Below are 16,570 nucleotides of genomic sequence, written 5' to 3'. Positions count from 1 at the left end.
TAACATAAGGATGTCAATCCCTCCACTCAAAGCATCTAAGATAACCATACCCAAAAGCTGACCATCACATGCACACAGAATTCATTCCTAATCCATAAATTATGTATGCCTTGTTGACCATTTAAAGATTTACGAAAAGTAGAATCTGATCTGCGTTTAATAAAATGAGAAACGCAGGCTCCTCAATTCACTGAATAACAACAGTGCCACCTGCTGACATTGGAGATAAAGCAGCAGCTGCTCCGAAAACCACCAGCTTTGAAAGGAAGCACAGCAGCGGCACGTACACTGCTGACTACATGGAATAAATACAAAGAAAAGAGATGGTGTCTGTACAAACGGAGACAGTATTTTGGAGGATGGGTCAGCTGAAAATTAATTATCAAGTACTATATTCATGTTTTCCTCCCTAATGATCAATTATATGAAAAACAAATACCTGATGTGAGATGTCAATTATTAGGCTGCTACTAATGGCAAAAATTAATCAGATATAGAGCTTTCTAAAAGTAACCAAAATTAAATTCTTCAGCAAATCTTCATTTAGAGCTATACTCTAACTTACAAGTAGCAATAATGGTATCACTGAAAAAACAAAAAAATAGTCAGTCAAAAGAAACCAGCCAACTGTGGGATTGTGCTGTTTTTTTTTTTTTTATTGTGTTTTCAATGGAGAAATACATCATCTGTTTACAAAATAGCTCTTGAAAAATACAAGGAGTACAGATACTATAAAACAAAGCAAACTCCAGTCATGAGACACTACGTACATCATGCGAAAGCAACAGTCTGATCTCCAGGTTATGAAAACTAGAATTAAAAAGTCACTACACAGAAAAGGTCCAAGTTCCCAGCTTGGCAAAACTTGGGTGCAGTTACATGAAACGTTTAATAAACTGAATTCTTTTTCCCCAATGTGTAAACAAAATGACAAGACTAAATCTGTGCCTGGCAATTTCGATCTAACTCTGAAGCTACACAAAACACACAGACACCTTGTAGACTTCACCTGTTAGTCTGACCATCTTATCTTCTTAGGCGGTGGGAGGAAGGGCAAGCTGACTGTGCAGAGCAAAGATGCGGGAAGTAGGAATACTGTATACTAGACATTACAAAGTATGGTGAAAAGAAAGCCTCAATTAATGCATAGCCTAAGGGGGAAAAGACTACACTCCAACTTTGGAAAATTAATTTAGAGGGAACAGGGAAGAGTTTAAGTAATTGCAGTTTAACATGAAAAATGCACATGTGATAGAATGGAGCACAATGGAGGATCATAAAACATGCTCACCAGAAAAATGTTAGGTTTGTTTTGTCCAGATTCAGAAAGAATAAGTTTATCAACATCTGGCTTCCCTCGTATATTTGTGAAGATGAATGCTCTGCGGCGTAATTATGAGGAATTATTTACTGATAGGATAAAACAAAATGGAAAAAGGAGTAGAGAGCTGACTAGACGTCAAGTGCTTGCTAGAAATGATTTTTAAATATTTCTGCATGTAAAATTTACTGACAAGTTTTGGTCAACCATTTAAAAATAAAAATTAGTTTAAAATTCTTGGAGAAAATGCGTTTTTGCCCACGTTTAATATTGAAGATCAACTCTACTATAGACAGGAGTTCTGTGGAGTGTACAAAATTCCTCATATTTAGAGATCAAACGGCCATCCAAGATAGATACCATGTTTCACAGGCATTATTTGTAGTCACCCTAAAGTTTCAGCCATGGGACAAAAATTTAGTGTTCTGTGCCATACAGCCACAGAGTCACTGGTTTCACATCATGGCTTAAGAAAATACTGGCATTTTGTTTTTTTTTATGAAAGAAGTCCTACCTTACACATACAAGCAAAAGGGGTGGGGGAGGGAAGAAGAGGGAGGGAGCAAAAAGCTTGGTTTCAAAGACAACAGATTGAAGGCAAAAGAATATGGAGCTTTAAAAAGCTCAAAGAAAAATATTCGCTGGCTGATCGCTGATTTGTATGCACTCTAAACAATTCTATAAATAAAACCCAATATCATCTCTTAATCATGACCCCATCAAAACGAAGTATTTCCTAATTATTCTTTCAATGTCAAATATATACCCTAGTGTTGACATTTCATTTTTAAAGGTTACAGCTACCTCAGAGGGACTGACCTAGATGTACTCTTATCCTTTCTCTGAAGCATAACAGTACATCACTGCGCAACGGCATCCGATTTAAAGACTAATGGTAAAGGAAATGCTTCAGGAAAAAATGAAAATCCATCAAGCTGAAAATCTAAAATTATTTCTACTTTCTAATAATAATAATAAAAAATACATAAAAGTGCATCATCAGAATAAAGAATTCTTATGCCAGTTTGTATTGCAAATTTTCCAAACAATGCAGCAAACATAAACCCAGTTCAGATGTCAATTATGAATACAAATATAGCTTGAGGTTGTTTTTTTTTTTTTAAAGGCAGTAATTTTTTGAAATAGTTAATGCAACTGTTGCTAACACAATAATAATAGTACTCCTGGCTTCACATACTAACCTGGACTTCCGATCAAGTGCTGATTAGCCCAGTAAGGGAGGTCACAAAAAAACCCTCAATCCACTTTCAGTCACGTCTAGTCTTGCACCCTCCGTTCTCCTTTTTTAGCATTTGAAGACAACAGGTTGAGTTGGCAGACACTGTTTCTGGACCCCTGAGGTTGTTTTTACCGATTCAATCTCAGTTTTATTGAATTCTTGATAACAGGAATAGGGTTTGCAGGGAGAGCAGGGATATCAGAAAGGTCTGTACTGGATGTTTTCTGAGAATAAAAGCAAAGAACACAACACTGTTCAAAGTACTGTAACTTATCAATGAGATTGATTTTTCACTGCTCTACTTCCTAAGAAATGGAGAGGACCTTCTCAAAAGAATTAAAATCTTAAAAACACTCTAAAATGTTGTTAAAATGGAGCACAAAAAAACATGACTATTACTACAAAATTGTTTTAACACTTGTAGAAATTTTCAAATAAGGAACAATATTTTGCTAACATTTTAAGCAATATACAAAAACTAAGTAAGTTCAAAAACAGCTTTAATAAACACAGTCCTCCAAACAATAACCTATCATACACTTATTAAGTTCATGTTAAGTTAGAGCACTAACAGTCATATATTAACTGGCACTGGAGCACCACCATGTGGAAGAATACTTAAAGTTCACTTTACACACAGGAGCAGCAGTAGCAGTTAACAGTGAATGTATTATTTTCTGACTCTGTCAATTAAAATTTAAATCTACTGAGCAACAATTTGATTTATTCAAAATTTAGGGTGGCTTTATTATGTTAAAAACAATTACTCACAAAGCCTTTTTGAACAACAACAACAAAAAAAGATGGCATTTTTAATTGTTTTATTATGGAAAATTCCAAACATACACAGAAGTAGAGCCTTATATAATGAATGCTCGTGTATTCATTACCGACTTCATCAAAGCCAATCCACTGTTCTCCCACCTTTACTCCCAGATTATTCTGAAGCAAATCCCAGAGAGCCTATCATTTCTTCTGTAAATATTTCAAGTTTATCTCAAAGATTCATTGTTAGACACAGTCACAACATTAATACCTCCCTTCTATCACCAAATAAAGAGATAAAAAAAATTTTTTTAATCGACATAACTTTTTATATTATATATATAACCTGGTGATTTTTCTCTCAACGGTTCTAGGGATCTTTTCATTACAAAGAAAATTCTAATTCCTTATAAAAATATCTAAAAGGCAAACACCCAAGGGTATGAATCACTAGAGGAATGAAGTCAACAAAACAAACTATGAAAACAGTTCCCTAGAGATTAATGTGGCTAACCTAAATGCATGCAGTCACAATCACAGAACTGAATTTTGATAAATAAGTTTGTCTGTGTATCAGTATCAAGTACAACACTTCCTAATGTTGTTGGAATTACTCCACGCCACCCCACAAAATTTTTATTAGCTAAAGGCTATGAAAATAAAACATTTCAGAAAGTAATCATAGCATTTATATATCAAGAGGAACTATGAAGGTTAACAGCCAGCAAAAACTCATCTTAAAATTATCACATTAAAATAACTCTGAGCCACAAAGCAGCGTAGTTCCACTGTCTCGTCAGTCCCGCAGCGTCACTGGCAGTAGCTTTGTGGAAGTTAACCAGTTTAATGTCTACTTAAAGGAAGTATTTACTTTATGTCAGAGCCTGACTTAGACTTTGGAGTATATTCAGTTTAAAAGGATTCGAGAAGAAAACAATTATTTCACAAACAAAATGAAGGTTCACAAATTAATGAAAAGAGTCCAAGTGTCTACTGTACACAAGGTACTGTCACAGCAGAATTTCTAGGACAAATGAAAAAATAGCTTTAAAGAACTATGCATTACACTAAATAAATAACTGAAAAGCAGAGGTGAAAAGTGAAGCAGAAACACATTTTGAAAATAAAACATTTGAAAAGCAATCCATGAAGAAGGATTTTAAGTTCTAATTTAAAGTTCACTCTCTGACTTATAACAAAACCTCCAGGTGAAGACGGCATATTGTGCAGTGAGGATTTAAATGATCTGCAATGTCAAATAATATAAAAAGGGGATGAGTTAGCATCCTGACTGTGCAAAAGAATGGTTTCATCACAACCAGTGCTCCACCTCTGAATACTATAAATATATTTGTAGGTGAGCACTTACTTTCAGAAAGATAATTTCAATAAACTTCTGATGTGGTCACTTTAATTCATTATACGACACTAATCTTAACAACATTTATAAAGTTCCCCTTGCTTTTTGCACTTAGTACCTGAGAGGCCAACAGAGAAGTCGCTGTCTGAATGGTTTCTGATTGAGTTGTACTTGTCTCTGTATCAAGTTGTTCCTGTGAGACAAAGAGGACGGGGGAGGAAAGAGACTTAAAAAAATGATAAAAGAACATAACTGGGTTTGGTGGTTAATAAAAAAGACAAATTGGAAGACAGGAGGGATCAAGAGAAAGATGTGACTACATTACAAAACCATCTATCACATCAAATGGTTAATCATCAAAAGAAAAAAACAAACCTCATAGGTTATTTATTTAACCATTTCAGATACACATGAATTTCTATTTGCCTACGTAAACTTTATAAGGCATGGTCAAAATATCTCATGACTTTCCAATCAACTTCAACCTGGACATTTTAAACAAGCACTCATTAAAGACACATATATGCATATTATGAAATGTTGCCTGGACAATAATTAACAGAGTATAAACCCAAGCTCAGCTTAAGCTATGTGAATAAAATAAAACCAATTCAGTATTATTAAATTAAATTACCCAGAAGCACAAAACTGTTCTAAGGCCTTTAATTAAAAGAAGAAAATGTCTCTAAAACAGTCCTCCTTCCTTTTGGTTTCTATTCCCCTTCTCAATAACCAATGCACTGATTCTACTTGAAAATCATCAGAAAATACAGGGTGAACTGTGTCATTCCACTGCCCTAGCCTTTTTCAAAGCAGTGCACAAAAAATAACAGAGATATGCACATGTAAGTGAAAATAAACATACAAAAATGTGAATTTCTGTAAAATATATACAATAATAAAACTACAAAACACCAAATTTCTCCTGTGACACTGAAAACGTTAACACCGGAGTAGAAATGGGAGAGCGCAGTCTCTCTGCAGCATAACCTCAGCAACACATACTGACTTTAAAACATCTGTTTCTCCCAGGAATTCCTTTCATTAATTTATCCTAATAAAATGAACAGAAATGGATGGCAGGTATTTAGCTACAGTCAACACTGTAGAAAAGGGCCAAGTTCCCTTTTTTAACAGAAACAATTGCTAACAATAGGCAACTAGTTGAATAAAATAAGGTTTAAAGCCTTAAAATAGCATTCAATGCAGCTATAAGTAGTATCTGCAGATGACGCAATGGCATAACTGTTTTTCTGCTTTACAGAGTGAGTAAAGATTTGAAAGCAGAAGGCACTGGTATATGTAGGCACAAACAAAACCTATAGACACCAAAATAATATTTGCTAACATATCGATCTGGATAATATGCGGGTAAGGAGGAAGATGTGCAGTTTTTCTACAACTAGGAGAAAAAAGTTAAAAGTCTCCAGTACACTTCAATTTCTGAAAAAAATTATATTCAAAATCTAATACTTGGCTACACCAGTCTTTCCCATCCCATCTACCTTGATTCAAGCCCCCTGCATCCCAGGTTCTAGCCAGAGCTGTGTGCCAAAAACTGGCTCTAAATATACCACACTCTCACCTCAAGAGTGAGATGCCCTTCTCATCTTGTACTACCCTAAACCCTATGAATCCTTCAAGGATCACTCCAAATACTGTGTTCTCCCTTCTGTGATGTCTTTATTATTTCTGCAGTCTTGCCTCTCATCACCATCAACTGCTTTCATTTTAATGTAATCAACCACATCTACCTCTTACCTTCTCTACTTAAATACAAGTTCCAATACAGGCAGGAACATCTCACTATTCTATTCCATTTAGTGCCCACCAGATACCCCCACATCTAGGAGGACTTCACACACTTGAGGGATTCAATTTCGATGCCATAAATGAGTATTAAAAAGGAACAAACACATCTCTAAACACAATACTGAAAACAACCTAAAGCCTATAGAACAAAATACAGTGCAGTACTCTGAAGACATTTCTATCGCATCTTCTGTACTCTTAACTGTTTATGAATTCTGAGGCTAAATTAGTATACCTTTGTTTCTGTTTTATCATGTCCACTCAAAGCAAGACAGTTAGCATCTTCACTTGTTTCATCCTGTTTTTAAAAAAAAAAAGCTTTATTCTCTAAAACGAAAATTTAGATTGTTCTTTGCCAATGACTTATAAAAATTTTTAAAGTATAAAATAATTAACCTGTAAGATCAAGTTTGTCCTTAAAATAGATTACTGGTTTGCTTAAATTTTTTTTTCATGTTAACAAATTAGGCTTTAAAAAGAACATGAGGAACACTGTCATTGTTAATCAGTCATCGACAGAAGTATATTCCCCAAACTATGGAATTCATAAAACACTTAAAAAGAGCTCACTGATCAAACATAGGAACTTGGAATACTATCACCTCCTTTTTGGGAGATTCATATATATTAGTACATAAAAGGTTCTGAGAAGCTCTAGAAAGACTATCTCTTTTTAACTTTCCCAAACTTAATTTAACCACAGAATCCCCTTGGCTTAGTGTTTAACATATTGGAGGAGGCCTGAAAAATATTCTCTTCAGGTCTTTTTTTCCTCCCTAATTTACTGTAATTCTATTTAAAACAATTTATTTTTGGTAAAGAGGAGAAATGAGAAACCAAAAATGGCTGTACTTTCTCACTCCTGTAGTGAGTGACTTGGAATAAACATCACTTTCCTAAGAAAAACAATTTTGACCCTAACTTCTCTGCTCTCCTTAGTAGGCAGAAATAAAATTTATTTGTAAATGTGGCTTTAAAACAAGACATAAGAAACACAGCTAACTTACAAAGTAGAAAGGATTTAACACCAGTATCAACCCATTCCCTTGAGGACTTGATTTGTATCCTGCAAACATACAAACTTAAAAAATAGTAACTTAAGTCACAACTGAGAAAATTTCAATACCTGACTGGCTATGTGACACTATAGAATTATTATTACTTTCAGTAAATATAAGATAGGTGTATACATATATATGTATACATACATATACACACACGTTATCAGTATATTTACCAATATAAAATCACACACAAATATTTACGATTGAAATGACATGCTTGGGATTTGCTTCATAACAATGGGAAAAAGAGTAGATTTGTAGATGAAACAAGACTGGCCCTGAGTTGTTGACTGTTAAAAGCTTAAGTAACGCAAACATAGCTTGTTCATTACAATTTCGTATATGTTTGAAATTTTCCATAACTTAAAAAAATTATATATATACATATATACACACATATATACACACAAAGCATTTAGCCATAGAATTCAGGTGATAAGGCAAACTTTTTCTATATTTATTTTACATTTCTACCAAAAAGATTTAGCATATGATAAAAATTAAGCAAAAAGCAAAACTAAATTACCTGACGATACCTAAAATATCTGTACACGTGTTAGTATATTATTGAGTAGGCCAGTGTTTGATTCCGGTTTACTCAAACCTCTAATACTAAGGACTCATTAACAAATAATGAAACACCTAGTAGGAGACCTTCAAAAATCAAAGCATTTGTAACAGACTTTTTCACCTTTAGCACCATGACATTTAGGCCTGAGTTCTAATCCTTACTCTGACTTTCATTAGTTTTATAAATGGGAAAGTTATTGAACCTCAAGCTCCTCTTCTGGGAAAGGAGATGATCTATGAGAAAACCTAAAATTCTAAGATCCATTCATTATCTTAAAATTCTACTTCTGTTAGTCAACTCCAAGAAGTTGTCCTAAGTAAGATGCAAACTGTGAGAAAATACATAGAACAAAAAATTATAAGGGGGAGAGGGCAGCGATGAATCTGTATTTCTAAAGATACTTAAAAAAAATCAATCAAGGATCTTACTTACAGAGTTGAATAAACAAAAACTACTAAAAAAAATCAATGACACAATCACAGGCATTTGAGTGCTCACTAGATATCTGACTGCTCATCTTTTTCTAGGTAGACTTTTTTCCTTATACTTTCTTTCCTGTAATTATTACCTTTTAGATACATGATTTTAAAAATACTAATGAAATAATATGACTGAAGTCTGAGTTTTGCATCTAAATAATCCAAGTACAGGCGAAATGGAAAGCAAAAAGAATTAAGGGTACAGGGACTGTCTGAATTCACTACACCTGAAATTGCATGATGGGTACTCTTGTATATATTTGAAGTCTTATTTAAAAATTAAATGATCTCTTGTGTGTATTTATATTTTTCTATATGAAGTTAAAAAATTCTATATTCCTATTGCCTCTCTAAACTAGACGTGAAACAAGAGGATTTCCTACCAAGGTAAGCACAAATGGAATTTTAAGTATTGTGCTGATACATATTTTGGAACTCTTACAGGGAAAGGAATTAGGCCATTAACATGAAGCAACAGAATGATAGGTATCTAGAGTTATGCTTACACATACCTTACAGGCACAAAGAAACATGAATTGTGAAATGCTTTGACAACTCCAAACAAGCACCACTAGACAGAAAGTGGTATTACGTCAAAACTACATTCTTAGGTTGCTGCACAACAGTATCAGGTAGAACCGGGGTCTTTAATAAAAACATTAGTAGGTCTAATTCTTGGAGAGTCTAATTCAGTATATTTGGAGGAAGCCCTAAAATCTGTATTTTAAAAAGCAAAATCAAAACAACAAAATCTGAAAAACTGAGGCTGAAAATCAACTTGCCTTGAGATAATTACAGAGACAGATGTGTTTCAGAATACATGGTACCAAACATGATATACTATACCCATTTTTCATTCTCATTTAGCATTGTCAGAGTGACAAAATTCATTAAATTATTCATATTTAGTTAACAGTGACTGTTTCCAAAAAATCTAAACCAAAAGGATTCAGATTAAGCTTGGAATAACACTTTTAGAGACAATAATCTTTCACCATTAAAAATCAAATCACTATATAAGAGCCCTCCTTTCTGGCCACCGTTCTAAAGAAACTTTCATGTAACGAGGAGGTTCCTAAATAACAAGTTATCAGCCAAAAATCTTAACAAAATTGTTGTCTTGGGCTGTCATCTCTGGGACAATGGTGAATGCCTCATTAACAGGAAAACACAGTAATAGTGATTCCAGGAAACAATGAAAGTATGTTACAAGGCTACTTCTATTTTAAGATAAACACCAAAATCAATGTACACTTTTAGCAGTTTTCCTAAAACTATCTGAGACTTTGACGAGGTAAACTAACCACTATGAAAAGTGGAAGTACTATTAGAAAATTTCCTAAAGGGCTGGAGGATATAATCACAATCATTCAAGGTACCAAAACTAATCTAATATGGCAACTTATGGCCAGGCATTCAGTAAGAATTCCCTGAGAACCTCTCAGTGACCCTTTGATACCAAGTACAGTGCAGAAGCTCCAAAACTCCACCTGGAATACAGAATACAGAAGCAGAAAATTGTCTGCAAAGGGGCTGCTGAAGAACTGGTACATGTGAAAGACACAGTCATCAGAGAGCAATATGTGAAGATGACATGCAAACCCAGGCTCAGGTGCGTCATAGCCTAGGCATGCCGCAGAAGTTTAAACAGGAAACACAGCTTTATGCAAGAGTTAGTTACTGAAAAGAGTGGGAAAGCGTAAAAGAGCAAACTACAGCACTGAAGCACCATCTAAAATGACCGAAAAGCTTTCCTCCTCGCTGCTTCTAAATCTGGGCTCACAAGGTTTTCTCCCACTGGATATTAAAACAGGCAAGGTAGTTATTCTCAAGACTGACTAAATATAGATACCTCTTCTGTTTTGGTTTTCTTGGGGCTCTCTTCTTTATGAGGTGAGGATGTCCTCTTGACTCCTACTATAGGATTAGGTATCTTTGCTGCTGCATTTCCTGAAGGTCTTGGTGGTGGGTTTACCAAACGTGTTGAGGAAACAACTCTGGAGACCGTAGGCTTTGGTGGTGATGAAATGGCTGGTTGTGTGGCAGTTTGAGGAATGCTTTCACTCGATGTACCTAAGTAGTAAGTATATAAATACACAAGCGCTAAATTACAGAACACCAAGTTACAAGTTTTTTATTTTAAGTCTACAAGGGAAAAAAAAAAATGGTATTAAAAAACTAAATTCAAACTACTTAACAAAGCCATTTTTCAAAATGAAGGCCAAAACCAAATATAATGTAAGTATTTCCTTATCTGGCATCTCCTTACCCCCTGAGCTTTCACTGGAATTTATTTGTGGCAGAGAAACTTCAGTAGCCTGTATGTTGGTCACAGATGCTGCTGTTACAGCTGGAGCAGGACTGTTTCTGCTAAAAATGGGGAACAAAAATTAAAAAGTGAAAAAGAGCAAATAGAGATAAATAAAACTCTAACAAAATCTAATATGTGAAGTTATTTTTAAAGTAAATGATTGATTCTTTTATTTCTCATACATATGTATACATCAGTAACTAACTTTGACCAAATATAATCAACAATCAAAAGCACAGAAACATTTTAACGCAGTGCTGCTCAACAGAATTTCTGTAACTATGATCTATGTCTACCCTAACCAGTATGGTAACCACTATACACAGGCAGCTACTCTGCACTGAAATACAGCAAATGGGAAACAAAATATTTGATTTCATTTAACATTAATTAAAGTGGCACATACAGCCAATGACTACCATATTAGAAGAGCTAAAAAAAAGACCTGTTCTTGTTTGATTTAGGGTAACTGACTTAAATGATTTGGGGTATAAAAAAATGCCATCAAAAGCTGTAAAACAAGAAAATGGTCTGAGAAATAAGATTCGATGTGCAAAACCTAAGGGTTCATGAAATCCTAAAAGGCCATCCAGTGGTCCAGATAAACAACAAAAGATCCCAAAACCCAATCTCTCCTTCAGTGTTCTGGATCCCACTCACCCTTTGTCTCAGGAAACTCAAATCACCCCTCCTTCACTCTCCTATCTCTAACTTTTCTCTCTCAAATAAATCCTGGATCTCTTGTGGTTATTCACTCTCCTTCCACTAGAACTTACACTCTCCAACTGCTGAATGCCACGTCAAGGTGGGCAAAACTAGAGGACTTGGATTTTTGATGCTTACAAGACATGCACAAGCAGCGAGAGCAGTCAGCTTATTAAAGTTTTGAGCTCTCTGGTACATGGGAGGACATGAAGTCAAGGGAGTGGGTGATGCCACACCCTCAAAGCGAATACGGAGAAGGCACACAGGACCAAAAGAGAGCCCTGAAAAGGCACAAGCATCTAATGATTAAACAGAAAAGAAAAACAGAACCACCACAGATGCAAGAGAAAACCTGAAATAAAACAGCAAAGGACAGTACATAATAAATAGTTGAGCAAAGATCTATTTTACATACATGTGAAAAAACTCAAAGTACACAAAGGTTTTTATACAACTTCTGAAATTCTTACTAAAATTTTTGCTTCTTCACTCAAAAAACAAAACAAAAAAAAAACAGATGAAACCATTAAAAATACAAATGTGGACGTTAATGCTGTACGAATGCAGAATTGCTTTAAAACTGCAAGATTTAAGGACCAGGTTGATGCCCAAAGACTTCAGATTATGTATGACTGGCCTAAAAACACATCACACATTCAAAGCCAAAGAGAAAAAAACTAAATCCCCATCATCTATTGCACCTTGGCATTTTCTATTTCATGCTAATCCAAAAATTCACCCCAATCTGCATCTTTGCCACTGGCTATTATTTAACAATATACCTTAACAATTTAATTTTTAAAACTCCTCTTTTCAAAAAAATAATATGTAACATGCATTTAGAACAGTGTTCCTGGTTTAAGTATCAACTCACTAAACAAAGTGATCAATGTAACCACCACAATTTAAAATACCAGCAGCCCCCTCAAAATCTACAATAAACAGCTCACTTTGAAAATACAGTAGTATAGCCATTAAAAAAAAATCTGCAATGATACACTATGAAGATTCACAGAAGTTAAACATAAATATGGCTTTTTCGCTCTAATTTTTGCCACCACAGCCATGTTTTTTCTTCAAGATAAAAATGTTCAGCTGCTTTGTGAAAGATGCTCAGTCATGTCTGACCCTTTGCAACCCCATGGACTATACAGTCCATGGAATTCTCCAGGCCAGAATACTGGAGTGGGCAGCCGTTCTGTTCTCCAAGGGGATCTTCCCAACCCAGGGATCGAACCCAGGTCTCCCGAATTGCAGGCAGATTCTTTACCAGCTAAGCCAAGAGGGAAGCCCAAAAATACTGGAGTTGGCAGCCATTCCCTTCTCTAAGGGGATCTTCCCGATCCAGGAATTGAACCGGGGTCTCCTGCATTGCGGAGGATTCTTTACCAACTGAGCTATCAGGGAAGCTGCTTTACATGCTCTTAAAGAGACAATTCTTCAAAAGAAATTTCCACTAAAAAAAGCGCACACAAATCTTCTCTGGAAGATCTCCAGTATTTTCAGATATTTACTCCCTGCTACATAGGTGATAAGCATCTCCAGGACAGAAATGTGATTGCGTCCCTCTTTCTGGTTCTCCTTAGCACACCGTGTAGTTCACCACAGGCAGTAGGTATTTCAACTTAAGAAACTGGTTATTCAAACAGCCACTCCACTTCCTTTCCCTTTTTCCTTACCCCTGAGAGCTGCCAGAACTGTTCAACGGACTGGTCTTCATAGCACTAGTAGGTGAAGGCACAGACATGCTGTTGTCACTGTCCATAGACAAGTCGAGGCTGCTATCATTCAGAGGTGTCAACTTGACGCCTTCTGTTGAATGCTGCAATTAATACAGTATTTAGTCAATTATACCTTTATGTTATCCAGATCTCTGAAACAGGAACATCTTTTACTTAACAGATAAATGACTTCTACTGAAAAGCACAAATCAATAAGGTTAGGATAACCAGAAGTGTCATGCCAAAATATAAAAGGCAGATTTGGGACACATACTTTGACTTCTTGGGGTCCTCGATTTAACTACAGTTCCTTGGGGGGTGGGGGGGAGGAGGAATGATATATATTAAACATACACACCATATAAGACACACCTCAAATTAAAAAGGACTTTAATATGAAAATACAGGTAACTTAAGTCATAGGACTATAAACACACACACGTCAACAGTAAAAGATGATAGCAACAATGAATATCTCTGGTTAGTGGGATTAGAAGTAATTTTTTGTTTATAGAGTTCAAATTGTTCTACAACAAAGATAAAAAATGTGTTGATTCTTTAAAAAATTATCAAGTAGTACAGTTCAGTGCCTATTCCTAGTTATTTGTACAAGCCTCTCTGAAAAGCAAGAGATTGCCAAAGCTCTATCTGCAACTTAGGATTTTAACATGGTATATTTAATAGTATAAATTATCCTGTTAAAATAAAACCAAAAATAATTTCCTGAAAACTTAATGACCACATGTAAATCCAAATGTTGGTCCTGACTCTTAACAAAGTACTCAAAAACAGTTACTCATTGCAGGAAAACCAAAAGCTAAAAAGCTATAAACAGTACTAAGGGATAAAAGTTGATTTTAAATTAACTTAAAGTTTCTGTTTCTGCAATCAGCACTATCATAACATCAAATTCATTTCATTTTTTTCAGAACACTTTTAGTTTGTGTTCACTCACCTACAGAAACATTTTAATGGAAGTAATTTGCATTATTAAAAAAAACCCATACCCCATATGTATGTACGTGCCTGTGTGTGTGTACAATGCATGTATACCACTCCAATTCCCAAATGACAAGATAACCTAGAGTGAATGCCTCAGAGATACCACTTGTGTATATTATAGATCAATAATGACCAAGTGGGGAAGATGAGATTTAACCATCATCAAAGAAATACCAACCAGACACTTAGTATTTGTAATATAATCTGGATAAATGGTCACAAAATTGAAAGCACCCCGAAAAAGCAGGTCACAAAAGAGTAGGTATCATTAAAAACCTCTTAAAAAATGCACATGATCTGTGGTTACATACATGCACTAAGAGTCTGTATAGATATACACTAAAATATTGAGACAGGTGAAATCGGCAGTGAGATTATGGTTAAACTCTATGTGATACAATTTTTGGACAAAATAAATGTCTGATCACTAATGATACATTTTATAATCTAGAAGATTTTATCTAGGTACTATCTTAAGTAATAGAATAAAAAATTAATTTACTTTAATTACAATCTAGTTGTTCCAAATATAACACTGCCATGTAAACAGGAATTCTAAAAGTCTTTAATCTGAATTAAAGGTTTTAATTCAGTTTTTAAAGGTTCAGGAAAACCTAATTACCTCCTTTATAAATATTTCTATTTCACTAAAATGGCTAAGCATGGAAGAACATAATCTAATAATGCACATTCATTTCTAAAAACACATAAAATGTTTATATATTTTCGTATGCAGTAAACACACATGCAAGTATAGTTGCTTAAACCCATCAATAATGTGACACCAAGGTACAATCAGAAGACAAACTTTTATTTTAAAAATTAAATAATTTAATGATAAATTATATGCTAACTTTATGAAAAAAATAATAAGCTCAATAATAGGAAATACATTTTGTCATGTTCTAGATTTGATAATTCATGAGAAGTAATAAATAAGTGTGTAGAAAGGCTTTAATATAATGCTATTTTAAAAAATGAAATATACTTTTATGCATTTTACACCTAAAAAAATAGTACCTCTATGTTATGAATGATGATGATGGTGGTGGTAACAGAAACAAATCTGAGGATTACTAGTTTTACAGGTTTAGGTACATTTTATCCTCACAGATTACATAATAAGGTAGGTAAAATTACCACAGTTCTAAGGCAAATCAAGAACATGATATTTATACACAACTTGCCCAAGTCTCATAGCTAGGAGGCAGTGGAACCTGAACTTGAACTGTGTGTAATTTCATTCCTTTCTTCCCAATCCCAGGCCCAGATAATAAACCACCATCCGGAACGCAACAGTCCTTATCCTCTAACACATCCTTTTATTTTGTATTGTATCTTAAAAAATATATTGCAAACCTATATATATATATATATATATATATATATAATGTGAATATCTGTACTTTTAACCCAACATATGTACCTCGAGCTCACGTATTTTCACTGCTGTATTTCATTTTAAAAATAAGACACTTTGGAAACCACTTAAAGTAAAAACGTTATTTCTGCACTAAAATTTTAATAACTATAATAAATCCAAATAAGAAAAACATGGCTAACAGAAGTTATCCAACAGGAAGCATCAACAACAGAAGAACATACTACAAAACATTACATCTGGTTACCACTGCCAGTCATCTTATAATAACTTCTAATTTTTAAATAATACACACGTGTAATTCTTATAAAATACAATCATTTTCATTTAAAAAGTCATATAATTTACTTGATCTACATATTATGTAATTTAACTTTCTTTACTTTTCAAAGGAAAGTACATACTAATGTGTGATGTTAAATTGATAAGAAGAAGAGATTTCTGAAGAGAACACAAATATATACATAAAATAATGCTGTGAAGTACTTCAACTAATCTGAAGTCTAAAGGAAGTTATGTGAAAGAAACTGATTAGGAGCAAAGTTTCACGTAACGTAATTTCCCCATATAAGAGATTTTCAAAATGCTGTGATCTATATTTCAAATACAACTTACTGACTGAGCCTAAATTCTGAAATACTGATAGGCTGGACACATAAAACACTGATTAGTAATGCCTTCTAAGTACTTTCTAAATTTACCTTTTTCTTTTTCTGAAGCACATGACTAGGCAGTAGTTGATGGAGTTGCTTTCTTTTTACATGCATCGCAGCAATTTTCATGTCCACCTCAAACATCTTGCTGTTTATTGCTTGCCTATAAACTATACAAATTAGGA

At 34.3% G+C, this 16,570-nt stretch overlaps 1 protein-coding gene across 6 annotated transcripts in view; it reads right to left on the bottom strand.

Moving 5' to 3' along the window:
• Positions 1–628: 628 nt before the first annotated feature.
• The window catches only part of PAPOLA (poly(A) polymerase alpha), a 53,508-nt gene continuing 37,566 nt past the window's right edge, over positions 629–16,570 (bottom strand). For 2 of the 6 annotated variants that reach the window (XM_027521141.1, XM_027521140.1), the window contains exons 16-21: positions 16,434–16,555; positions 13,308–13,450; positions 10,882–10,982; positions 10,465–10,685; positions 4,805–4,879; positions 1,700–2,785 (exon numbers count right to left, since the gene is read on the bottom strand). In XM_027521141.1, the coding sequence (XP_027376942.1) occupies positions 2,690–2,785; positions 4,805–4,879; positions 10,465–10,685; positions 10,882–10,982; positions 13,308–13,450; positions 16,434–16,555 (758 nt within the window). In that variant the 3' untranslated portion in view covers positions 1,700–2,689. Of the gene's footprint in view, positions 2,786–4,804; positions 4,880–6,733; positions 6,797–10,464; positions 10,686–10,881; positions 10,983–13,307; positions 13,451–16,433; positions 16,556–16,570 lie in introns of all 6 variants that reach the window. The other 4 variants (XM_027521143.1, XM_027521142.1, XM_027521138.1 and 1 more) reach the window with 3 other exon arrangements.

Source organism: Bos indicus x Bos taurus, chromosome 21 (genome assembly GCF_003369695.1).
Source record: "Bos indicus x Bos taurus breed Angus x Brahman F1 hybrid chromosome 21, Bos_hybrid_MaternalHap_v2.0, whole genome shotgun sequence".
NCBI classification, from domain to species: Eukaryota; Metazoa; Chordata; class Mammalia; order Artiodactyla; family Bovidae; genus Bos; species Bos indicus x Bos taurus.
This window is presented reverse-complemented; position numbering and strand designations above follow the sequence as displayed.